This window comes from Leiobunum rupestre, chromosome 3 (assembly GCF_980474605.1).
Source record: "Leiobunum rupestre chromosome 3, qqLeiRupe1.1.hap1, whole genome shotgun sequence".
NCBI classification, from domain to species: Eukaryota; Metazoa; Arthropoda; class Arachnida; order Opiliones; family Sclerosomatidae; genus Leiobunum; species Leiobunum rupestre.
Genome location: NC_143386.1, coordinates 42,072,867 through 42,099,710, shown reverse-complemented (window position 1 = coordinate 42,099,710; position 26,844 = coordinate 42,072,867). Strand labels below are relative to the sequence as shown.

General features: G+C 38.1%; 2 protein-coding genes across 2 annotated transcripts; both read left to right on the top strand.

The window, feature by feature from the left end:
• The first annotated feature begins 4,686 nt into the window (after nt 1-4,686).
• Nucleotides 4,687-11,066, top strand: LOC149951821 (degenerin mec-10-like). Its single transcript, XM_090169680.1, has 11 exons — nt 4,687-5,162; nt 5,229-5,292; nt 5,652-5,785; nt 6,340-6,425; nt 6,492-6,652; nt 7,065-7,163; nt 7,238-7,346; nt 8,683-8,749; nt 8,844-8,891; nt 10,763-10,847; nt 10,917-11,066. Exons 1-11 carry the CDS (start codon nt 4,687-4,689, stop codon nt 11,064-11,066), a joined length of 1,479 nt encoding a protein of 492 aa, XP_090025806.1.
• Nucleotides 11,067-18,833: 7,767 nt separating this feature from the next.
• LOC149951820 (apicoplast pyruvate carrier 1-like) lies at nt 18,834-26,844 on the top strand. Its single transcript, XM_090168249.1, has 9 exons — nt 18,834-19,110; nt 20,079-20,205; nt 20,271-20,410; nt 22,429-22,561; nt 23,173-23,409; nt 24,482-24,604; nt 24,729-24,959; nt 25,029-25,131; nt 26,644-26,844. The coding sequence occupies exons 1-9, from the start codon at nt 18,836-18,838 to the stop codon at nt 26,730-26,732; spliced, it is 1,458 nt and encodes a 485-aa protein (XP_090024375.1). The 5' UTR covers nt 18,834-18,835; the 3' UTR covers nt 26,733-26,844.

The window sequence follows — 26,844 nt, the reverse complement described above, 5'->3', positions numbered from 1 at the left end:
CAGCATACGCGTTTTTTCAAAAGTACGCCTTGACCCCCTAAATGTTTTCTACTATATCTTAAGACATAATTATCGCAAAATCACATGTAATACCTCATTTTAAAGACAATGCGCACCCTAATATGAATATTTAATCAGAGTTGTCATTTGACGTAAATGTCATTAAAATCTGGGCCTTTAAATAATTTGACCTTTGACCTTGCCCAGACACCTCAGTCGTAGGTCAACGATTTTAGCATTTTTAAAATTCCCACTATCGAATACATAATAATCACTCAAAATCTCAAAGTAATATTTGTAGTTTTCGAGATATTAATTTTTGAAATTTACCCCTCAAATTAATGAAAATGCTATTTTATACACGAAACTAGTTGACCTACTAAATAAATTAAAAATATTATTATTTTGGTAATTTTGAGTTTAGAATATCAAATACACTAATTCTTAAATTAAGTTGAGTTATTTACATATTATTTTTAGTTTTGCATGTTATCTGTAGACAGAAGACATCACTAAATTGCTTGTCCTTAGTATAGTCTGGCGTTCAATATTATTGTAGCGTATCTTACTGCACCCTAAAATGGAAATGTGCTAGATATCTCAAGAAAACCCAATATTGCTCTTAGTCATATCGATTACGTTTTTAATAACGTAAAAATGTTTTAATATCTTTTTAATATATAATAGTTATAATTGAGTAGTTAAATATATTAACAGCGATAATTGAGTAGCGAAATAGAATTTATTTAACTGTATATTCTCGAACAAAGCCCTGAAATGGATCGAAATTGTTCGTTTTGGAGAGACAGTAGTAAATGTCATTTGCAAACACTTTCGAAAACAGTTGGTATCAACAACCATCTGTCCGAGGATGACAAATTAGTTCTTAGCAGCCGAACAGCTATACCTATGTCCAAAATAAGAAACATATGTCGTCACCATGAAGAACTTTTTATGAAAAGGTATTCAACGAGTCAAAAGAAGTGTATGAATCCTTTTGGGACTCACGACGCTGAAAGAAAGAGTGGACTAAAAACTATTTCATTGGATTTGTTCAAAAAATTAAAGTTACGAGGAATTGAAGTTATCGCTGGAAATAAGTTGTGCATCCAGTGTTTTATGTCTGCTGGAAAAAAAGTAAAGGATGAACTCCAAATACAGTTGGACGTTTCAGAAGTTCACACTGCACAAGAATCACAAGAAAGCGATTCTTTTTCATTTAGTCAACCTTGTTCATCGGGAGATGCGACGCAAGACGACAAAGCTATAGCTTTAGTGGCAGTTAACGAAACTCTAATAAACTTGGGAGAATCTCCTGTTAAAAGAAGTAAGAAATATATTCAATTTGAAAGAATTTATATATGTATACATATATAAATACATATATTTTTTAACTTTTGTACAGAAGGTTTGTCATCTCGCCAAAAAACAATTCTAAGCAGGACTAAGTTAAACGCTGTGAACAATTCATTGAAACGCAAATTAGAAGAGTCAATGGAAATTTCTCTTGATGAAACAGACGATAATATGGTTACGGACGATGTTTTTAGAAAGCTCGAAGAACATCGATTATATGAGAATATTTTGAACGAACTGAGAGAGAAATTCAATAACTCCAAGACATCATACGGCGAAAAGCTTCAGATCCTGACCTTGTCACCATTTGGAATACAACGCACAATGGAGGAATTTGGAGCACCAGAATACATGGTCAAACGAAGCAGGAATCTTAAATCTAGTCAAGGAATTCTTTCGCTACCAGAGAAACAATCGAAGGGATTAATATTGACCGAAGACGTTAAATCAAAGGTCGTTGAATTTTACGAAAATGACGATAACAGTCGTATGACACCTGGACAAAAGGAGTTTGTGTCAGTTAGAAACCACGAGACAGGTCAAAAAGAACATCATCAAAAGAGGCTTGTACTGCTGAACCTGAGAGAGCTCTATAACAAATTCAAGGAAGAGCATGATTTGACGTTAGGATTTTCGTCATTTTGTTATCTACGACCACCTTGGTGTGTATTAGCAGGTTCGTCAGGTACACATTCAGTGTGTGTCTGCACCTATCACCAAAATGTCAAGCTAATGATATCAGCTCTACCGTCTCCTTGTCCTTTAAAATGTGATATCGATTTCATGGCGCTCACCGTGTGTGACACTCAAAACAGGAATTGTATGATGAGGGTGTGCAAGGACTGTCCTGGGAAAAATGGTCTACTTGAAAATGAATATTTAACGAACCTTTTAGAAGATTTTGAAAATATAACAGTGCATCCCTTCGTAATCTACTTCAGGGTAGTCGAAAACGGAGAACTTAACCACTTAAATTTTTGTATTGTCAGTGATACCAGAACACATACAACCAATACTGTTCACAGTTTTTTAACTTATCTAATTCCAAATATAAAAACACATGTTCCTAATGTTAGAAAGCTAATTTATTTTACGGATGGATGTGCTGGACAGTATAAAAACAAATACAACTTTTCTAATCTCTGTTGCCACAAACAAGATTTTGGTTTGGACGCTGAATGGCATTTTTTTGCCACATCTCATGGCAAGGGACCTTGTGACGGAATTGGCGGAACAGTGAAGCGTAAAACAGCAAGAGTCAGTCTTCAGCGACCAGTGACTGGACAGATTTTGACTCCAACAGATATGTTTAATTTCTGCCTATCAAACTTCGAAAATATCAAGTTCATCTATGTTAAAAACGAAGAAATTGAGCGACAAAAGGAACTTTTAAAAGAAAGGTTTTCTAAAGCCATAACAGTAAAAGGAACTCGAGGGTTTCATAAATTCGTTCCGAAATCGTTAAATGAAATCATGGTTTCTCCGTTATCTAATGACGATTCGCTAACCACAGTTAAGGTTTCGACTTTAGAATTGTCAGATACTCGAAATCAAGAGGCTGAAAACTTTAAAGTGGAAAATTTGGTAGCCAGCGTCTACAAAGGCCAACTTTACGTTGGATTAATTGAGGAAGTATCAGAAGAGTTTGGAGACTTCTTTGTAAACTTTTTGCGTCCCCCTGGTATTTCGGACAAATACACATGGCCCAGAAGGATCGATAGCAGTTGGGTGTCAAGTGAAAATGTTCTATGTGCAATTGAAATTCTTGTAGGTTTACCAAATTCGAAAGGCTATCAAATCAAAGAACACGATAAAAATAAAATTACCAAAGCCTTTTCCATGTATAAAGAAGTTTAAGCTGTTTTGTGTAAATAAAAAATTAATTGGTGTGTAAACTATAAAAATAAATGGTTTTGGTATTTCATTTTGTGTGTGGTGGGGTAAATTTCAAAAATTAATATCTCGAAAACTACAAATATTACTTTGAGATTTTGAGTGATTATTATGTATTCGATAGTGGGAATTTTAAAAATGCTAAAATCGTTGACCTACGACTGAGGTGTCTGGGCAAGGTCAAAGGTCAAATTATTTAAAGGCCCAGATTTTAATGACATTTACGTCAAATGACAACTCTGATTAAATATTCATATTAGGGTGCGCATTGTCTTTAAAATGAGGTATTACATGTGATTTTGCGATAATTATGTCATAAGATATACTAGAAAACATTTAGGGGGTCAAGGCGAACTTTTGAAAAAACGCGTATGCTGTATCTCGTAAATGGCTGAACCGATCGTTATGAAACTGTCAAAATCGTTTTCCTAGGCCCAAAAAACCTTGTATACAAAGTTTTGGCGAAATCGAAAGGGGTCGGGTGTTAAAATTAAAAAAAACTAGGTCGTTTTGTCATGGAATGACATAGTCATGTATATGGTCATTCCCTTAAGCTTCGGACTACTTTTGAGAATCTCCATTTTTTCATCGTATGTTTGCGCTTTAAAAATTATATAACGTCACTGCCCTTGGCGGTAGGGGCCTCTTCTATATGCCGGACTATGTAAAAAATCGAAGTACAGCTCCAATTGATTACGCAATAAGTCTTTAATTTTTTCGGCTAACTGAGCTCATGGCCGGGAGTAGTGGCTCACTACTGTAATCCCAGGCGTCCGGAAGGCAGAGTTTGTGGAAGGCCGTGTGAGGACGACCACCAATCCCCCAACGGGTGGTCGGAATACTTCCGCCACGGGTGTCCCCGCCCCTGTCCCCACGTATCCCCCCGTTGGCGTGGCCGTTACACATATCTCGCCCTGATTAATCAGATGGTGTCTTCGCCGGGCTCGCGGTCTTCGCAGACTCAATCAGCCCTTTCTTCTTTGATTAAAAAAAAACTGAGCTCATGTTTCAGTTTCTGAGTCGCCTATACCTACGGGCAATATCGATGTTTTCTAGTCTAAGTCTATTTTTCTCGAATTCTGTTAATAGATCTTTATTTACCGAAACTAATTCGTCTTTAACGTTTTCAATTTCAAATTGCGATTCTGTATCCCCCAAAATGGTTCGATCGTGCTTCATTGTTTTACGCTATCCTGTATTTTTAATCGTGCGCAAATCGTATTACCTCTGAGCAAACTCTCTGTCTTTCAATAAAGTATCCAATAAACTGTTTGGACAAAATAAAAGAATAACAATTCAAAATATTGATCTCGAGAGAAAGTGAGCATATTAAATCCGAAACAGCCGCTCTTAAACGATTAAGGTTAACCATAACACTTTCGCGAGGATTTGGGCAGTTGCGGGAAAACCGTTGGCTATTTCACATCTAGAGAATCGATGGAGTTGTCGAAAAAGTCGCTAAACAAACGCAATTTTTCTCGGCAGCACCCGGAGCGAGACATGAGCGGTGTCTATGACGTCTTCTTCGCCAACAATTTGCGCCGCATCTGGAATCTGGGGCATAGTCCCTCGCCACGTTTGGCGTCCAAAGAATCGCACCCTAGGAGGGAGTCCAAAATGGCCAGATCCCTGACGCACGCGTTCCGACCAGCCAGCAATTTCACGTGCAAAAGCAGGGCGGGCTTCAAGTACAAGACAGGCAGGTCCAATCAATTCAAATGCAATCCCCAATGCTTCAAGAACTTCTTCCACAAGACAAAGTACCTGGTGTGCCTCGCCTGCTTGCTCATCTGTTTGTACCAACTGATTGCGTTCCTCAATCTCTATTTCTCCTACCAAACGTCGGTGGACGCCGAAGTTCTCATTGACAAGGACCCTCAACTACCGGGGATCACAATATGTTATAACACTTTGTAAACACCGTATTCTATTAGACGTACCAATTCTTGCTGGATGCTTATATATTTTGTATTTTGCAGTTTATTCGATTACATCCTGTGTAATAGATCCCAGAGTTACTGCCTCTTGGCGGACAAATTTCAAGTGAGTTTCGCAGTGATGCTGATTAATCCAAGGATCCTATATGTGAGAAGGATAGGTAGCCTTCCGGCCAGCCCGTGTTTTCAAAACGCCGGCAGCACCGTCGATATTAAGAGAGCCTCTAAACGTGGGACGTCTTGTTTCTATTCCTTCAAGGACATATTTTGGCGGTGCTTCCTCCATGTTTTGTCCTTGACGGAATCTAAAGACGGATTCTCTATCGCGCATGACCCACCGACGGCGCTGCCATTTTTCGTCCCTCGCCTCATATCCTTCTAACATATAGGATCCTTGATTAATCCATGGCAATCTTAAATGACTTCGTACTATACGAATAATTTAATTTTCTTACGTCATTTAAGGTGGGTTCTCCTGATCGAGACGACATATCTTTCTTAACAAACCTACCCGAATACCAAATCGACATGTTGAGGAAATGCTCTTTCAGATATTACAACAACAGCGACGACTTAATGAACGGGACACAGTGTGCCAGGTGAGCTACATTCGCGAGAGATTCTTCTACTTACAAGGAGACGACCCGAGGTGTTACAAACTGATTTTGTTCTAACTCGGGGGATTGGTAGACCTTCATGTAACTTGAAAAATCCTAAAGGAAATTTATTCAATGGGCAACGGTTTTACCATGGCAACGAAAAATATTTTTAACAACATAAAATGGAAATTTTCCCATTGAAAATAACGTGGGATTTGGACCGATTCCCCAGTGAAAGATTTTAAAAAATTAAAAATTTTAAAATACCAAAAATATAATTTTTTTTAAAATTGACGAAAAAAATCAAAATTGATCACATTTTGATCAATTTGAACCAAATGGGTGAAAATGAACCGATATGGCTTGAATAGGAAAAATTTCCATTTTATGTTGTCAAAAAAAAATTTCGTTACCCATTGAATAAATTCCCTTTAGGATTTATCAAGTTACATGAAGGTCTACCAATCCCTCGAGTTTGAACTAAATACCGATTTAGTTCAAACACCTCGGGTCGTCTCCTTGTTAGCTGAAAACTAAGTCTAAATTGGTTATAGCGCGTGGGCTTTCAATGGCGTCGAACCATGCACGGTCATCAACGCGGACTGGGCCACGCCTCTTAGGAACAAAGGAGGATACTCCGGTAACACAAATCAGGGACATTCTTTGCCAAAGACGCCTTGGTTAATAGGATACTTATTTCATACAGAATTCATGTACGGAGTCGAAACTCACGTGCCGCAAGCCGAAAACGCCACCGTGGCGCTAGGGGTTGACGTCTTCATCCATAGCCCCAAGGACATTCCAACGAGACATATCCGGTCCTACTTCATCACCATAGGCGGCGTCTACAAGGCCAATTTTAAAAAAGTAATATTAGATGGTTTCTTTTCGCCTGTTCTCGGAGTAAAAGTGTACTCTTTTTACCCTAAAACGTTTTATTCGCCTGTTCCGGGGATGTGAATTACTCCGCCCCATAAACTATTAGCTTGTTCCGGAGTCTTAGGGCTACTCTTTTTACTCCTTCTGAAAAGGAGGTGTAAAGAGAGTAAATCGGATTTTGTCGTCTGCTAGCCAGAATTTATCCGCTAAAAAGACCCCAGGCAGTCATTTTGGAAAAACGTTTTTACTCCAACTCAAACTATTCGCCACCACAGAATCGGAGTAAAATGATGTCATAGCGTTACTCTTCTTACCCTACTCCGAAATCCCGGAACAAGCGAAAAGAAATCACCTATTCTTCGCGGGATCGATGAAAACTAAAACGAACTGACCCTTCTAGACCGTAGTCTACCGCTTGGAACCCCCGTATGTGACCGGATGTTACAATTACTCGGCTCATTACGAAAAAAAACCGCAGTTCAAAGACGTTAGTGAACAGGTAATTGTAAATATTTAATTACCGGCGCCTTGAATGGCGCTAAAGTGAAAATAAAATAACAATTGACTTTCCAGACTTGCTATTACGATTGCATGTGGCGGTTTTTAAACGAATCTTGCGGCTGCATACCCCGACCTCAACCATTTATTGGCAACTTCAGAGCTTGCAACCTGACCACGAGAAGTAAGATACGTACTAATTACCAGTAGCGTCACTAGGGGATGGGATGGGTGCGCTAAACATCAGGTGTCATCCAAAAAAGGGGGTGATTCTTTCGTCTTAATAAATGTATTTATCCGCTTTCTGAAATGGTTAAGTTTCTTCGCCTCGTTATTCCAATTCGCTCATTTTTGTATATAAACGCCATTTTGGATTATTTTGAGTCAACAAAATTCGATTGTGTCACTACAACTACTACTGCCTAGTAGTAATACTAAAACTGTTATTACTATACGTAAAACCATGGGTCTATAATATTGTTCCATAAGTTTTTCACTTTGGGAAATATTTAACTGGGAGCTAGTAACAGAGTGCCGTCATCACAAGACGAAAATCTCCCCCTAGCGAGGTGCTGTCAAAGGCTACGTGTGACGCGGGAGCAAGTGGACGCAAAACTAGGATGAAGCCCGTAATGTGGTCTGTCTTGTGAATAGCTCTCAGTAAAACCTTTGCGTGTGAAGAATTGGAAGTGTCACACCTTTTTTGACAATGTTATACACTTATGCTAAAACTACAGACTTTGTTTAGCGATTAAATGTACATTTTGTTGAAGCCATGACTATTGCGGTTGTCTAACGTTAGACATCATATTTTATTTGCATCTACTTACAGTAAAAAAGTACCTGTTAATTATAGCGAACAAACAATTTACGTTTCCACGTTTTACTACTACTATACTATACTATACTACTGCTATAGTTTGAAATTTATTATTTACAAATTAAAAGTAACATTAGTGCCAAACAATAGACCATTCTATAAAATACTAGTTTTATTCATGAACCAGGGAGGCTAAAAAAAAAGGATTCTCTGGCAAACCTGCCAACCTAGTTGTCTGGATAAATAGTTGATTTTTTATGAAAATCCTACTCATTTAACGGTTATATTTTTATTCAAACCATTATATATAGTCAATTAACTATATCTCATTGATTTAGTAAATAGCTCAGTTATGGACTTACTATATTTTGAAATATACTATCTTCACGTAGGCTACTTTAGCTATATTTTGAAAATCGACTTTATGGGATACGCTTCAGAAAATACCAATCAAATTGGAATAAGCATAAGCAGAAAATAAATAAATTTGCAAGTCCTAATGAAGTAGCGCTATGTTGTCTTTGTGAAAGTGTTTGGCCTGTTTAACTAGGAATTTATAGAAAGGTCTATTAAAAAATATTTAGTTAATGGTCTATGAGGGGACACCACGCGCTTCGGCACCGGGTGACACCACCCTCAGTGACGCCAATGACTAATTAATTAATAAATTAATGAAATTAAATTATTTGCCTTATCCCAGAGGCTTGTCAAGTTAACATCACGTCAATGAGGTCCAAGTGCGAGAAAAGTTGCCGGGTCGCTTGCGTGTAAGTATATCTTACCAAAATTAGACCACGAACGTCTTCCACGAGAAAGTCAATCACACATGATTCATCACACATGATTCTTTTTCTTAAATAGGATGGATTATTACGAATACAGCATGACAAAACTAATATATTTAAATATGTAAGGAATATTTTCCGATAGTTTTATGTCCATTGGACCGATACACATTTAACAACGGGAGAAGATACTTTAACAGGGGTAACGCCATTAGAGGCAGATTTTATATACCTTAAGTCTTACCAGATGGCGCCAACAGTCTGAAACGTAATAATCTAAAAACTTTTTTTTCCATGCTTCTTTTAATGCCGTACGTTTTATGAGTTTAAAATTGGTGAAAACTCGGAAGCACTCCTTATGCGTAGAGTTTTCAAGTTATCTCCCCACTGGTTAAAAGAGTTTTCCAAGAGTTTTTCGGTTTCCCCTTTCAATAAAAACTTGTAGAGGTTAACTGTAATAGTTAGTGTAGGGATGGCTTGCCCCCACCCTCCTACGCATTGTAACCCGGCCACCTGTTTAAAGGCATTAAAAGTCGCTAGATGACTTGGGCCTAAGGTGGTGCCTTGGGTATTAGCCTAGCTGATTATTATTATTATTATTTATAGTTTTTATTTTTTTACATAAAATATCTCTTAAGTTTTAGCCCGGCTAAGGTGGGGCCTTGGTTATTAGCACGGCCAACTTTGATCACGCGCTGTTCGCGCTACAGCAGCCAACCCATTCGTTGAAGTTTCTATGTTAACCTACGAGCCAAAGATATCTGTATGAGTTGAGTGCCGCTAGCGGAATATTTTGTTTAGAATAGTTTTTTATATAGACCAAAGGCGGGGAACTTAAACATATTCATATTAAAATTGTATTATGGTCATTTTTACGCAATTACCTTGTAAATAGTAATAAAGTAACATGTATTATTACCATTTAATTGCAAAAGTTGACGATATATATGTTATATTTTAAATTAAGCGTATAAGAAGCGTTAATAACACCCGTTTTGCATTGAAGCCAATATAAAAATTATGTGAGGTTCGAGCGCCAAAATTCACCTAGCGGGAAAATCGTTGTACATGAAAATAAGGCGATTGGATTGGTCGCTATAACGCGAACAGCGCGTGATAAAAGCTGGCCGTATTATTAGCCAATCTGATTATTATTATAGTTGTTTGTTTAATAAATAAATTTTTTCCTTTACCGCCAAAAGGTTTAAATTGGCGCCATCTAGTATAAATAAAAGCATTAAAATCGAACCTCTAATGACATCCCTCTAACTGTTTAATTCCCTGTAAGCTATTTGTGAATCTGTCTAATGTATTTATTTCTACTTAGAGAAAATTACTTCGTTGTGAGCTTCAATCGGGTCGGCAGACGTGAGTTTTAGGAAACCAAAGAGATACTAGACTGATCTAATTTTGTTAGGGGGGCGGAGCTTACTGTTAGAACAAGAGGGGGTTTGGAAGCAACGCTAAAAATCGTCTCAATATGAAGTCATTTCCGTTAAAAGGAACCACCTATGGACTGCAATGCAAAGGATGATAAAATTAGCGAACAAGTAGATTAGTCCATTATGAAAAGGGATAATAAAGCTAAACCCTAAAAAATTTGAAAAAAATTAAAAACTTACAAAAAGCTCGTACAAAAAGACGCGATACTCGGACCAAATAGATCTTCGAGTGAAAAACTAAATTAAATTAAATAAAATAACCAGAAATTCCAACGGTAGACCGGTTTCGTCCTATTTGGGACTCGTCAGTACCGTGCGGGAAGGCTGGCCTGCGACTATGACACCGAAAAGAGAAACTAATCCTTAACATTAAAAATTTCAAAACGAGTTTTTAATTTTCTTCAAATTTGTTTAGGGTTTAGCTTTTTTATCCCTTTTCATAATGGACCAATCTACTTATTCGCTTATTTTTTCATCCTTTGAAGTCCTTTTCCCCCAAGTAGAAATAAATAATTTCTTGAAATCACTTAAACAAATGAAATCCACAATATAGAGAATACTTCCGAACTTACATGGAGGTTTTCCACGAACTAAGGGGGAACATCGTGGTTGTATTTGTGCATAAGCCACAAATAACGGTAAGAGAAATACACTTTCCTCGTGTTTTATATCCTAAAAGTAATTGACTTTCGTTATGAATAATTTAGTACGTGGAGATATTCAGCAATATTGGAGGTTATTTGGGAATTTGGCTGGGCATGTCGGTGCCGCTGCTTTACGATTTAGTCATATTCACTCTGTTCACGTTATTCAAAAGCACAGTTGGAGTTCAAATCCGATATAAAAGGACTTTATGATTGTACAATAAACTGTTATTTGAATTTTTAAGTGGATTTAATAAACTATGGGCCAGGCCCGTAGCCAGAGGGTGACCAGTAAATTGAATAAATTTATATTTATCTTGCATGAGCCTGAAGTGTCTCATCTTTAAATGCTTCAACGTATTTCAAATTACGATTATTTTTGCTTATTTTAGAAAACGCCGATCCCTGAATCCCAACAAATATTATTTTGAAATGTTTTGTTTGTTCTCTGACTTTTTATTATTCAATTTATATTTATTGAAACATATAAAGTTCTAAGTTTCTTAAATCTGGCAAAAGTAATTTTTATGGAAATTGGATGAATTTAGGGCAGTTCGGCAGACATTTCGGAAAGTCCTGCAAAGAGTTCCTAACAAAGGATGGTACTGATTTTTTTTACCGAAGTTCGGTCCACATGAAGGGAAGAGCCCACTTAGATTCTGAGTTAAAGACTTGATAACATCTGATGTCGGATTTAGTGCTATATTAGCTTTGTGAACAATAAAGTTTATAGTCACATCAAGGCAAGACAAGAGCTAACTAGTTGAAGTTTTTAATAACACGCGTGATGCTGGCAAAACAAACTGCTTAATTCTTTGGATCATTTTAAGCTTGGGCTTTTCGGCCTGTGTAACACACGGCGAAGCAATTTTCCAAGATAGGCCTCAAGTTATGTTTGACCGCAGAAACCTTCATGAAGCTGTCGACGCAGAAAGCCAAGAGCTCTATGGACCTGGGAAACTATTCTACTGAGGTAAACACCAGATAAATGTCGAGTTGAAAATAAAAGTTAATAAGAACCACGGCTATGGACTGAAGAATTTCGGTTTATTTTTTCCCGTAACAATTTTAATTTGAGGAGAGCGTTTGATTTTAGCGAATCGGACTGAAACAATCCACTAAACTATCGTTTGATCGAATTGGTGAAATAACTAGTGAAACAGAGTCTATTTAAAACCGAGAAATATCGCTTTATTTTTGAGGACTTTTATTTTTTACAAGGTGAACGCTTTGGCGTCCGAAAAGTCAATGCTTTAGTTTTCTCCGATTTACAGTGGTTCTTTTTCATTGAAAGCCAGAAGATACCGTTTAAACCCCGCTCGTTCGCTTTCCGCTCCCCCCAAGAGATAACACTTAACACGTGTCTTGGCCCTTCTAGAAAAGGAGAATCCGCGAACAATGCGGGGGTCCCCGGTCTCATCTGGCAGCCATTACAATGGCTTGTAGAACTCGAAAACGTGTACGAATACATCATTAACGACAGAAAAACAAGTTTAAAAATACAAAATACTTTTTAAGAAAACCTTTAATTTTTATCTTTTTGACATTTAGTTTTGAAACTTTTAATTCTTATTTTTAACATTCCACATAGTGTTAACAGTTTCTTAACAGGGACTGCATTACAAAAACAGATAAAATACGCGAATAGCAAGAATAGTCCATAATGAAAATGGATAAAAAAGCTACATCCTAAACAAATTTGAAGAAATTTAAAATCTTACAAATAACTTGTACCAATAGGTCTTCGAGCAAACATAAAGACGCGAATCTCGGACCAAATGGATTTTCGAGTAAAATACTTAATGAAATAAAATAGCCAGAAACTCCAACGGTAGACCGGTTTCGTCCTATTTGGGATTCAAGTAGTTAGCACCATTGCCTCTCAGTATGAGGACCGTTAACTTTGGGGGCCCCGGACTAACACTTTTTGGGGCCTACACAACTTTGGGTTAGTTAGTTATGGCGATTCATTCACCATTTTGTCAAAGTTTTCTTTTTTTTTGCCCTTTTGTTAATTTAAATGGGCGTTATTCCTATTTCCCTCAAGCGGCGGTTTTCGGAAGCTTGCGTGTGGAACATGGTGAAGTAGACGCTATTTTAACAGGGTTGCCATGCATTTTTTCGTGCTAAATTATTTATTTTACTTCAAAAATGCCTGGCAAACCTGTTAAAATAGCATCTGCTCACCATGTTTCTCACGCAAACTTCCGAAAACCGCCGCTTGAGGGAAATATGAATAACGCCCATTTCTTTTATTTCTTTTTTGACCGCGAAGGGGGCCCTTTGATTGTATGGGGCCCTGGGCTGCAGCCCATGAAGACCATGCCTAAATCCGCCTCGGAGCCCGGTTCGATCCCAGCTTGTGGCATTGAGTGAAATCTTAGAACAACTCCTTCTGCGTTGAGTTTGCAAAGTCTCTCTGCTATGTTGTTGTCTGAAGCCTAGAATAGGCTTTCTATTTAAATTTAATAAATTAATACCTTAGCTCTGATCGGTAGTCTGGGAACTACATTAAATATGAAATCGATATATATATTATCTATTAACATCTATAAACAACTTTTATTACAAGAAGATAACAAATCTACGAGCTTCTAGCTCGCCGCGCGTGGTTGTCAGGTTCCGTACTGGCGCGTCTCTGTTACCTAGGAGCAACAAACACAAGGAGAACGCAGCTAGCCTTTAAACACGCTAACGAAGGGTTGTGTACGAATTTCATTGGACGAGCTCACGAGCCTTTACGCTGAACGTTTTACGGGCGGGAGGAAGACAATTTCCGAATTTTCCCCTTCCAACGGCAGCAGGCGCTAAAGCGTCTAGCCAATGAAAAACGTACGCGAGAAAATCCACGACTTTTGACGGGTTGCGTTCTCCTTGTGTGGGGTGGTGTTTTTGTTGCTTCTAGCTGGCAGTAAATATCCTAGAGCTATAATGGAGTAGAAACTAAATATAAAAATCTAAAGCTTTTTTTAACTTAACTATCCCCAATCATCCTATCTTATGTTAAACCTGAAATGTGTGTGTGCACCGTAAATATGGTAGTTCATGCCCTTTAATAAGCAATAAAACCTTGCCCCCAAACATACCATCTATAGCGATATCAGGGTTTGTTGCTCCTAGCTGTTACAAAGGAATATTTAGATGAAGAGATAATTAGATTGAATATCTAAGGACGTGGCGCCACCTGGCTTAACAATTTAGAAACATGACACAAGGGGTTTTCTTCAGAGGACTTTGGTTTCCTCTTTCCATAAAAACTTGTAGCACGGTATACACTATAATCATAAGCCTATCATAAGGTCCCCGTAAGCAAAGGTATAGGCCAAATTTTTACGATCACATACCCGTTATTAAGAGGTAGGTATTCAAAATCTGCACCTCCTAGTGGCTATACGCCCTCAACTATGCATTTCTGAAATAAACCCGAAATGCATTATGAATGCGCACAAGCCGTGCGCGCACGTTTTTGAACTTAGAACCACGCGGGAGAAATCTCCGCCAAGGCTTATTCACAATTTTATCACTTTAAATCTTAAAATTAAAACTTATCTTTGCAAAATGATTCATCTGAACCTAAAACTGGCTATTAGAAATAAGAACTGTGTTTCTGAAGGTATTTATTTTTCAAATTTGAGATTTAGACGCGTTTTGTGTGGAATTATCAACCCGAGCTTGGCTGCTCTACCAAGTAAGATACTATTTTAGATGTAGAAAATTTGAAAAAGAAGATGTCGCTACGTTAATGTCAATGCCGTAAACATGGGGCTCTATGCTAGACATTTTCTTATGGGGAGATAATTGAGCGGAGCGATCGAGCGAAGCGAGTGAGTGGAGCTCTCACTGTGGGGACTTCAATGGGAAAGTTGGCTGTGTGTGTGTGTGTGTGTGTGTGGGTGTGTGTGTCGCACTTGGGGGAGAAGAGAAAGGGACTCTGAGCGAGACGGAGAAGAGAGAGGGAAATTCGCGGTAATGTCCGGAAGAGAGGGAGACCTTCACCGCGAGAGAGGGGGAGGGGACAAGGCACTGCCGTTCAGGATATAATTTAAGCGAAAAATAAAGAGTGGACTTATTATAAGTTATAAAAAAGATTGGACTAATAAAATATTATTTATTAGAGGGAGACCTTCGCCGCGAGAGAGGGGGGGGACAAGAAAAGAGAGGGGGGAGCGAAAAATAAAGAGTGGACTTATTATAAATTATAAAAAAGATTGGACTAATAAACTGCTTGTTTTTCCGCCAAAAAAAAGAACTAGAAAGACTTAAATTACTAATGTTGTAATTGTACTATTTGTACTAATAAACTGTTTGTAGCTTAATAAAATTCGTTTAGTTTTCTTTTGGTATTAATGTTCAATTAACATAAATACGACATTACTAAAGTTATGCAACTCTTCGACAACTCCGTAATTCACGATTATCGTAGCGCCCACGCTCCGCTCAAGTCTTTGTCGAGAATGCGGGCTCCGGGTTTTGAGACGTCCTAGTTATAGGCTTATGGTAATAGCAAAAGCGACATAAGACCCAAAAGTGTGTCAGTACGGTATAATGTTTAATGAGAGCTTGTCGCGAAGTAAAAAGAGGGAGTAGAAGAGGGGGTTGAAAATACGTCATCAAAATTAGAAATTTCCTCCACTTCAGCGCCGACGAGTGAGGCGTTTTAGAACGTCTTCTTTCTCCATGGTCTACGGGAGAATAAATCGAAGAGATGAAATCGCGCCAGACCATAGACTAAATATACCGTTGCTAGTACTATTCCAACTAGTAGGTTATGTAGTCTATTGTGAGACTAGATCTCAGTAAATATTTTAACGGGCGCAAAGGTAGAGTTGACACACTTTTATGTCTTATGTCACTTTTGGTAATAGTTAGTGCCACCAGGTTTAACAATTTAAGCTAGGGATTATTGCCGTTAGTTACGTTAAAACAATTCGCAGAGCGGGTTAACAGGTGGAATTTTGATTTAGTTAATACGTATTGAGTGTGTGACACCCGGGACAAATTATGATTGGGCCCCTTCATATGTAAACCGTCGGTCAAGAACTTGGGAAAATTTGACCACTTGACTACACAATTTTACGAATTTACCAAAATTTGGGAAATATTAATTAAGGACCAAGAATAAATACATAATAATCAGCTGGGCTAATATCCAAGGCCCCACCTTAGGCCTAAGTCATCGAGTGACTTTTAAAATCATTAATTCAAGTAGCTAGGTTACAATACGTAGGAGGGTAGTCGCAAGCCCTTTAAGCTACACTAGCTATTACCGTTAACTTCAACAGGTTTTTATGAAAAGGGGAAGTCGAAGAGCTCGTTTAACCAACAACTTGAAAACTCAACGTGGAAAAAGTAATTCTGAGTTTTCACGAGCTGTGATCGAACCCAGCTACCCTTTCTGCGAGATGAAAGGGCTAACCACTCGGCCACCGAGCGTTGACAGTTCCTGAAACTCAAATAATCGTACCATAGCCCAAAAATGATCGATTTCAGAAAAATATTATCGTACGCTTGGAAACTGTTGGCAAATTTGAATTTTGTGTGAAATATTGACGTTAAACTGGTGCAGTTTTAAATGCTTTTCAGTAAATTAAAAAATTTATCATACATTATCGTACGTGCAAGCTAAATTATCGATAATTATCGTACACGTCGATATTTTTGAGCTAATTTGTGGGACGTACGATATTTTCAATGGCATACTATATAGTGTGCCATTGAAAATATCGACGTGTACGATAATTATCGTACGTCTGGCAACGCTGCTAAGCCACCCCACCATAGAAACTAAAGGAGCTCAATATACAAGCAAGCTTTAATCAGAAAATACGTCATATTTAATAAGTTCATTTAAGACTTGCATAATCGCAACCGACGCCAACAAGCTCGGGGGATAGTCTCGGCTTGGATTAATAAGTAGTTCCTACCTGGATATATCACTTGGAAAAAAAACCTTACCAGCAAATGGCTTTTGCGATAATTTCTACAAGGCAGAAACCGTAACAAAAACTTAGCAAATGCACGTGGAACTATAGAGTAATATATCCAGGTAAGAACTACTATTATTTATCCAAGGTCGGACATTTTTGTTGAACAACAACAGCAGTGTTACTTGATTCGACTTAATTAAAGATATTTAGTTTTCCCAAATGTATAAGTATTATGAAATTGTCTAACGTATAGCTGCTGCAGCGGTAACTCTACGATTTAGTTAACGCCTACAGTGTCAATACACCGCCAGTTCCAAGTGCATCCACCTCGGCCTCCACACTCAGGATTCATGATATAAAGGCTTATTGTTAAAACAAAGCAACGGTTGTCGCTTAAACATAAGTCTATCTTCGGTACGATCTGAGTTAGTCGAAATAATAACTAAAAGCTACGCGTGGAGTGACGTTGAATTGAGAAATGTGTATGGCTCTCAGTAAGCATTGTTTTAACACTTTATACATCATTATAAACTTATGGTAAAACCTAACCACCCAAACAAACTTTTTTTAATGAAGTACAAAGGTTTATTGGGTTTGAAAACAATCGCCAAGCCCGTCAAATCAACTTTAAACCCTTAAAAATAGAAATAAAATAATTTAGATAAAGATCTTGGCATTAGTGCAGTCAATTATGTTTTTCGTTGAGTTAAATTACTCGTTAAAAATTAAATTTCTAAAAATATTAGTGTTATTTAAGATATAATATTATTTTTTGACCAATTAAGGTTTTTAAAAAACAGAACTACAAATAATTAAATAGATAACGCTAATAAAAATTGGTTTTGAATATCTCTCCTTTTCAGTTACGAGAAACTAGTTCCATTAATAACATACAAGCGGTTGCATCGTAGTTTCGAGTTCAACGCTGGTCACCACTAGTTAGAATTGCCACATAGTAAGTAATATTAAGTTTGCATGATAATTATTGTAGTGTGTTGTACTAGTAAACGTCAACGGCTTGTTACAAAAATTAGGACAAAGTGCTCGCGTTTGGTAGGAATCGTACAATTAGGTAAATCACTTTTACTCAAACTTAGGTTTTACAAATTGTATCACGTTAGGGAGCGATTGTTTATTATAAGTTTTAAAGAATTAGATTTATGATAAGGCTATTTAGTATTTTATAAACTGGTCTATAACGACCAACCCATTTAAAGAATACCCAAATGCTGTATATTTTCAAGAAACTTTAGGTCTACTGCTAAGGCTAGACATAAAGCCTAGCGCCGCCGATATTTTCTCGACAGCCGAACTGCCGCCGCCGAGTCATTTTCTTAACAACACGAAGACGTCAATTTGACTAGTGAAACATTTATCTATATATTCATAAATAATGGCGAATATGGCGTATCATAAATTCATCATTCATCAATCCCATTTTATTTAAAAAAAATTGTAACTCCGGTGATAATAAATTCCTATTTTAATTCTGACGGGTAAAGCAAAGTGTTGGCTGTCCTTGTTTTAATACCCCCATTATTACCCCGCTAGTCAGTGACTTCTAAAATAAATTCAGATAAGAGGCTCACTAGTCAGGCTGACTACTTAAAAAAATTTCCTTATATCCAACCCTGAATGAGTTATACCAAGAATGTATTGAAGTTACTAAGAATATTGGACTACATGATTTTGATTCCCATCCTCTCAGCCTTTGGAGCTTAAATTCGTCTGCTTTCCCATTCAAGTTTGCTATATGGTATGACCTTGAATACGCCTTAAATGCAGACGAACTTTCTCCACAAAAGCTGTGAGGATGGTACCAGGGGTTAATTCTATGCTGAAATATTCTTAGTAACTTTAATACATCCTTGGTTTTACCTTAAAAACAACGTTTGATGTTAATGGCCATGAAACTAAATTAAAAACGTATTGATGTGTACCGTTCAACGCTAGATAAGCCGTAATCTAAAAGCGCTGACAAGCCATATGAGACCAGTGATAAGTGTGGGTGTATTTAAAAGTGCCTACATGTAATTTGACACGTTTTTTCCAGAAATGAATTTGAGCTACAACACCAAAAAATGGCTTTCCGTGTGCGGTAGTTTCATGGTGGCCCTGAGTTTGGGCAATTTTTACACGCTGGGTAACATGAGCCCTTACATCACTTCGTACCTGCACATGAAGGTACAGCCGTGGTTCACGGACAGCTACATGATCTGGGTCAACGGGTTCTTCATGTTCGGCGACGGACTCTTCATGGCCGTTGGTGGTCTATTAGCTCCCAAATACGGAAATAGAGTGGTCCTACTCGTTGGAAGTGTCATTTTCACGTTAGTCGAAACTTTTTAACAGATTTACATGTCTTGAAATAGAAGTAGCCATTAATTTTATATTGCTTACGATATTTGCTCGAAACATGTCAATTCGCGGGTTACCGTCCAAATTGTTTACTCTTTTATCGGGAAAATATTGTTTTTAAATAAGTAAATATACCTAATAACTTCGTCAGGGGTTGTAATACATGGTGAGGACTTGTCACTTCCTAAAATATCTACATCCTACAGCAGCGGTTCCCAATTTTTTTTGCTATGGAACCCTAAATTATCCACCTAATTCTGGCGGAACCCCAACTCTTTTTTTTTTACTTAAAAGACTGGCCACGATGTGAACACCTTTTGGGAACCGCTATCCTACAGGAATAATAATACCAACTTATTGATGGTCATATTGTTACATATTTACCTTTTCCATGACCCGCAATCCCGACGCCACACAAGCAAAGTTGCTTTTGCGTGGGCGGGAACACCTAGGTTAAACCAGTATATTAAAGGGAATACAACCTCTGGTATTTCTGTCGCCCTCCGAGGGTTCCAATATTGTCCGCTGCCTCCCATGGCTTTTCACACTAGCGGCGCTGATAATCGTTGATTGTGAAGGGAATAAAGGAAATTGATGGGGTCTTCCATAAAGAACGCGTTGGATGTTCTATTCCCTTTAATGGTTATTTAAAGTTTAAAAAATATGAAATATTTACAACTGACTATAATGTTTGGTTATGACAATACTTCTTGCGCACCGATTACGGAGTGATCAAGCATCGATGTAAAATTTCAACCTTTATACGGGTGTATGCTTCCATGTTTCGGAAAAATTTCACGCCCATTGTAGAATATCACTTGCGAAGGTACAAGTTTCATTTTAATAACCTAAATGGATACTTCTACTGTATATTATATACTTCTGGTTTTGAAAAATGAATTATGGTTACTGTAATACTAAATCTTGTACTCTGCCACAGCGGGTTTTCGGCCTTTTCCGCTTATACCATTACCAAGGGATTCATGCCCTTCTGCATAACCTACGGCCTCCTGTCGTGGGTTGGAGCGGGCATCAATTCAGCAGTTATCATTGGTGAAATTATGAAGGTGAGTTAATTTATTCTTTAAAATCAAAAAAGCTAAAAGCTAACTCCTTATCCGTTCTCAAATAGTGGTTTCCAAACTCTAAAGGATCTATGAGTGGTTTGGTAGTTTCCGGGTTCGGCTTCGGAGGATTTGGTCTCAACGCCATTCAAACCAAGCTCGTTAATCCCTACAATTTGCTTCCCAATAAAACTGAACCATATGCTGGGTAAGTAAGAATCAGGGCCTTAAAGGGAGTATAACCTTTTCAGGAACTTGGGGCAGTACATAATTCCCTCCCCTCATTTTTCTAAACACGTGTTATACGTAGTGTGAAATACAGTGGTTTTTGAGGAATTATAACACTAAAGGTATCCCCGCTTTGGTAGTGCATTATTTTCTCATATCTACTAGAACGCCTTTCGTGAATCTAAAACCACGTACCTCATTATTAAGAAATTACATTTAAATAAATATCCAAACTATAATGAAAACAATTAATTTATAGCTCGGATATTGTTGTTTACAGGTTAATTAAGGGTGCATTTAAAAAATAAACACCAAATTATGAAACAATAAAGGTTTCAAGTGAGAAAACCTCTTCAGGGCGGGCACGCTTCCTCTAATAGAATAATGGTGGGTTTCTACTCTTGTTCTAGACTAGCGCCATAAGCGAGAAAAGAGAGAAGCTATTTCGCACCCTCCCAAACAAGGAGGGTTCTACTCCATTTAAGAAGCCCTAAGCACTTTTTCTTTATTCAAAATATAAACAATGTTAGACAAGTGAAGCCAGCCCCCAAAAAATTGTATGAGTAGTTGCAGGTTAAGAAAGGCTAGTACAATAGGCGTTTAAATAAAAGATCATCCATCGCCGATTATAGAGTTTGTGCTGCTGCGACTGGACTTATAACGGGTTTGTCTATGGTTTCTCTTTATACTGCCGAAGCTAAGAATTTTCTATGCATGGATCTGGCAGCATTTTTCAACAGGGGGGCAAGACAGTCAGAGAGGGGTTTATTTAACCGCCTATTGGCGGAAAGATACTGGCTGTGTTCAGTGACTCTAAAAAAACTCAGCACTGAGCTCAACGGTCAGCGGTTTTTAACTGAACGGGTTTTTTAACTTCCGGTTTTGACGTCACTTTGCCCATCCGTTGAGCAACGAAGTCATCTGCTGTAAGAGCAGAGTTTTTTTGCCCAACGGTCACGTGACGTCGCACCACGGAGTAAGGCGCAGCAGACGATATTTTGTAAAATTTACAACAAGGGTAAAAAGCCCCCAACAGGATCCTACGTCACGTTAGCAACGGTCACAACGTAAATAATTTTTCAGATTCTTGAGAGTTACTCAACACAGCCACTAAGCACGAATCTCCGGTATATCGGCGGTGGTTGAATTTCTTTTACTGCGCGCGTTATGTAATTTTGAAAAATACTGTCTATTGCGTTATGTTTCAAAGTGAATTAATTAACTGTTTTAAAATCTTATCTATGTTATCATAGTTCATTTTTAGTACTACGATTAAGTAAGGCACTAAGGCATACCTAAAAAAAATTCCGTATTTCGAGTCCAGGGTAACTATAGAACGAGTAATTCCGAGATACCACGTTTACGTACATTTGATGATGGTTTAGGAGCATAGTACTATAAATACGCTATAATGAAGCGGAAAAATATTCTACGTGACATATTTATAGATCACTTTGAAATTTACGCGATAGACATTTTAAAATGGATTATTATACCACTCGTAGGCGCTTTTAGGAATTCAACAGAAAATAGGCGAAATTCTAAATTCCCGAATCCCTAGAGGCGAACAGGATGCTGGTTCAAATCTCTAAACCTGAAAACATTCTTGTTAAACTTCCATTTACTTTGGAAGCGTTTTTTTTATTTTCCCCAATTTGAAAGTCCTCTGGTGCCTTAAATACGTACTTGTAAAGGGCTCTAATCAGTAAAAATAACGACAGTGTGGTCAGAAATACACCATAGTCTCCAACATTGTTCTATTACTTTGTCACTTTGAGGAATATTTTACTGAGAGCTAGTAACGGAGTGACATCATCACAAGAAGAAAATCACCCCCCAGCGAGGCGCTGTCAAAAGCTACGTGTCACGCGTTATCAAGCGGACGCATCACGTAGTCTGTCTTGGGAATAACTATTTCTATGTGAAGAATACGAAGTGGCACACTTATGTCCCAATATTATACACTTATGCTCAAACCTATAACCTTACACTCTTCAGGTATTTCACGGACGAAGAACTGCTCGAAAGCGTACCGAATCTCTTCTGGAAATCGGCTCTGATCATCTTGGCCGTGCAATTATTGGCGATTCCCCTCGTGTTCACGCCTTCTAATGTGAGACGAAGAACACCGGTATGACTTCTTCCATACGTGTACAATATACTAGCTCCCTATAAGTTAGAATCCGACATAGACCTAACGTTAACAGCGATTTCTCTAATATAAATCAGAACGGTATACGTGACTCTCTGCGCCGATTTTCAACTTCCGTCGGTAACGGTAAACGGCTATCTCCATTGATCATAGATTTATGAAATAGCATAGATACCTCACGCTGCCCGTGGTTAGAATACGGAAGAGACATCGCATCCAGAAAATATTGGATCTTCTGCTAGCTACGTAATAGTGCCATCGATCAGTGACCAAAATTAGTATTTGTTAAATATTTTCTGGATGCGCTACGTAATAGTGCCATCGATCAGTGACCAAAATTAGTATTTGTTAAATATTTTCTGGATGCGCTACGTAATAGTGGCATCGATCAGTGACCAAAATTAGTATTTGTTAAATATTTTCTGGATGCGCTACGTAATAGTGGCATCTATCGGTGACCAAAACTAGTATTTGTTAAATACGATTCTAACTTATAGGAAGCTAGTATATTAAAAAATAACGCGTCTTATACACCGAGGTAACAGTGGTTTTATTTATTGAAATGTCAATTCCTATATTTCATATTGAAGAGTGTCCATTTCACCGCGGAGCACAGTCAGGTTGTATCGAACGATCCTAATGGCAACACTAGAGCCACCACAACTTACGGAACCACTAGCACCAGCCTCGACAACCTCATCGAAAATAACGAGGACCAATTGGGAATGTCGCCCAAGCAAATGATGAAAACCAAACAATTCTACATCCTCTGGTTTATCTTCGCTTTCCAGATGCTGCCCGTTAGCTTCCTTCTCACTTATTACAAGGTTAGTGAAACTGGTTTGTCATGATTTAATACTTTCTTTTAGTGTTGTTAATTATCCGGAAAAATAAAATGCGGAAGTTTTTCCGCAAATCGGAAAAATAAAAATTTTTAACATAAATTGCTTTTTAAAGGCCTAGGTTTTTTCTGCCTGTCCCCTTTTAATTAACTTAGTGGAGCACAAATACCGGCGTGGTAGGCCAACCGCTAAACATGTTGGCCTAATTTAAAGGAGGACAGGCAGAAGAAAACCTAGGCCTTTAAGGGTTTTTAATGTCTTTAACATCTGTAAACATACTAAAAAACATCAAGATTGTTACATTGTTAATCAGTTTAAACTAGTTTAGAGGTTTAGTTTTACTTTCAGATTCGAAAAAGTTAGTCGAAAATGCCGCTTTATTTAAATTTGCAAACATTATATTAGACTAATCATGGAATGAAACTAGTCTATTAGGGTATTATTAAAGGAAGCATCCTGGAAGGCTGGAAGCGCTAGGTGTTTTTGGAAAATCCCTTCCATGCACAGGCTTGTGGAAAGGTTTTTCCAGATTTTGAAGATGTAGAAAACCCGATTCATTTATCGTTAGACGTTTCCAAAACAGACCATTGAATGCAGTGAAATATCGATATCTTCCCGTTGTATTATCACATATTTAAAAAAAATATTTTAAACAAGTAGGTCATCTTAGCAATATACAAAAATGGATCTTCAGGCTGGTAATTTAAATTACTTAATTAAATACATTTCTTACTGTACCTTTTTCACCGGCGACTTATAAATTAGAGCTCAGTGGAACAGATAATTTAACCGCCAAACTTTCGATTATTCATAAAAATTTCAGTTAACTGTTTATTTATGGCAAGTTAAGTTAGAAGAAACCACCTATGGACTGTGAGAAGGATGATAAAATACGCGAAAAAGTAGATTAGTCCATAATTAAAAGGGATAATATAGCTAAATCCTAAACAAATTTGAAGAAATTAAACTTACTAATAACTCGTACCAATAGGTCTTCGAGCAAACAAAAAACGCGAAACTCAGATCAAATAGAACATTAAAATTTGTCATTTGACAGAATTACAGTTTGACCTTCATTCCGGATGACCACTTCCTGTCGTATCTCGGGGCAATTGGAGCTTTAATCAGCTGTGTCGGAAAAATCTTAGCTGGGAAAATGTTGGACAAAACGTCCATCAAAGTAAGTTCAGGTCCCAAACCACCTATTCTCCCATTTTTAATCGGGCGAGGGATCGGAAGAAGTGTGTTTTAGGGGAACCAAATTAGTCCAAGCTCTAACGTTTTCCCGAACTGCTCCTTCACAGTTCAGTTTGGCCGTGTTGAGTGTGGGGATCAGTGTCTCGGTGCAACTGCTATACCCCGCTCAGTTCATAGAACCTCAAGATTCCATGACATCCAGAGCCTACTTCACCACCTTTTTCCTGATGGGCTATGTTTGCGTCGGTGGCATCTACGGCATCATTGCTGGTGTGGCCGGTGAAGCTTTCGGACTACGATACGCGGGAGCCAATTTTGGGACCCTATTTTCGTCCCAGGTATTTCAACATTACAACTTTTAACCGTAATTCCTTCAGCCAACACTAAATCCTTCTTTAATGATGCAGGCAGTCGGCTCTTTCGCCGGAGCGTTCTTGGTTCAAGCGATGCAACATGAGCTACAGTGGACTTGGCTGTCTTTCTCAAGCGTCGTGTTTTTCAGCTCGGCCAGTAAGTTATTGTAAAGGCTTTCAGCTTGGAGCAACAAACACCAGGAGAACGCAGCTAGCCTTTAAACACGCTAACGCAGTGTTGTGTATAAATTTCATTGGACGAACCTTTACGCTGAACGTTTTATAGAAATGGGGAAGACAATTTCCGAATTTTCCCCTTCCGACGGCAGCAGGCGCTAAAGCGTCCCATAAGAAAATTTACGACTTTTGGCGGGTTGCGTTCTCCTTGAGTGAGGTGCTGTGTTTGTTGCTTCTAGGTTTCAGAATGTACTTAACTATCAGGGGTGGACTGTAACTTTGGGTGCCTGGACTAACACTTTTTGGGGTCTACCCAATCAAGAGTTAATTGTGGCCATTTTTTAAATTTTTTTGTTCCTTTAATGGGGGTTATTCCCATTTCCCATTTCCCTAGAGCGGCGGGTTTCGGAAGCTTGTGTGTGGCACATGGTGAAGCAGGCGCTATTTTAACACGGTTGCCATTCATTTTTTCGTTCTAAATTATTTATTTTACTTCAAAAATGCATGGCAAACCTGTAAAAAAAGTATCTGCTTCCACACGCAAGCTTCCGAAAACTGCCGCTTGAGGGGAAAAAGTAATAACGCGTATTGTTTTTATTAATTTTTTTGACCGCGAAAGGGCCCTTTAATTGTACGGGGCCTTAGGTTGCAGCCCATTAAGACCTAAATCCGCCCTTGTTAACTAAATTGCTATACTAAGGAAGAAAGCCTGTTGAAACAAACCGCGGTATCGTGGTCGAATTTTCTTATTAGCACAGTCAGAGGTACGACAGAGTTCGCGGAGTGACCTACCCCTCGGATTCTCGGAAACCACACAGGTCTTAGCCAAATAGTGACTGGTTAGACATTACCGTTAGCTGTGTTAAATTGTGTAGGAGGGTGGTGGCAAGCTATTCATGCTAAGCGAGCCAACAGCTCCCTACACTTACTATTACCGTTAACCTCAGCCAGTTTTTAAGGAAAGGGGAAACTGAAGTGCTCTAGCGAAAACCTCTGTAGCTACAAACTTAACGCAAGAGTGTTTCTTAGTTTTCACTCAGTGCCACAAAAACTAAGTTCCACTCGGGGGAACAAATTTCGCGTATAAATAAAAAGACAATGTTTCAGACTGTTGGCGCTATTCAGTAATACTAAAATTATCTTTCATGGAATTGCCCCTTTGAAAAGATCTTTTCCACTGACAAAATGTGTTTAAAATCGGTTTAATAATAAGTATGTAAGATTCTTACATAAGTGTGACGCTTCCTATTCTTCACATGCAAAAGTTTTACCGAGAGCTATTCACAAGACCGACTGCATTACGGGCTTCGTCGCCCTTTTGCGTCCGTTTGCTAACGCGTCACAAGTAGCCTTTGACAGCGCCTCGCTAGGGGAAGATTTTCTTCTTGTGATGACGTGACTCGGTTACTAGCTCTCAGTAAAATATTCCCCAAAGTAACAAACTTATGAAACAATATTATAGACTTGGTTTAATGCATTTCCAAAAATGTAGGTTTCCTCTTAAGCTGTATGCTGAAGAGCCGTAAAGAGCAAGAGGAAGAAGCATTAATATCTGCTGCCACCAGTCCCGCTCCCAGATGAGCTAATAACGTACTCAAGCTGGCAAATTACTCAACTTCACATCTAAATATTTTTTGTATAAATAATTTAAGTTTTATAACTTTGGGTTAAATAAATATAATATTTTAACGAA

Excerpts from the sequence above, each read along its gene's own strand:
- LOC149951821 (XM_090169680.1), top strand. The coding sequence starts at position 4,687 with ATGGAGTTGTCGAAAAAGTCGCTAAACAAACGCAATTTTTCTCGGCAG. Across the intron at positions 8,892-10,762 it reads AAACTAATATATTTAAATAT|AGAATACTTCCGAACTTACA; the intron begins GTAAGGAATATT and ends TCCACAATATAG. Across the intron at positions 10,848-10,916 it reads TGCATAAGCCACAAATAACG|TACGTGGAGATATTCAGCAA; the intron begins GTAAGAGAAATA and ends TGAATAATTTAG.
- LOC149951820 (XM_090168249.1), top strand. The coding sequence starts at position 18,836 with ATGAATTTGAGCTACAACACCAAAAAATGGCTTTCCGTGTGCGGTAGT. Across the intron at positions 20,206-20,270 it reads TCATTGGTGAAATTATGAAG|TGGTTTCCAAACTCTAAAGG; the intron begins GTGAGTTAATTT and ends GTTCTCAAATAG. Across the intron at positions 20,411-22,428 it reads AAAACTGAACCATATGCTGG|GTATTTCACGGACGAAGAAC; the intron begins GTAAGTAAGAAT and ends TACACTCTTCAG.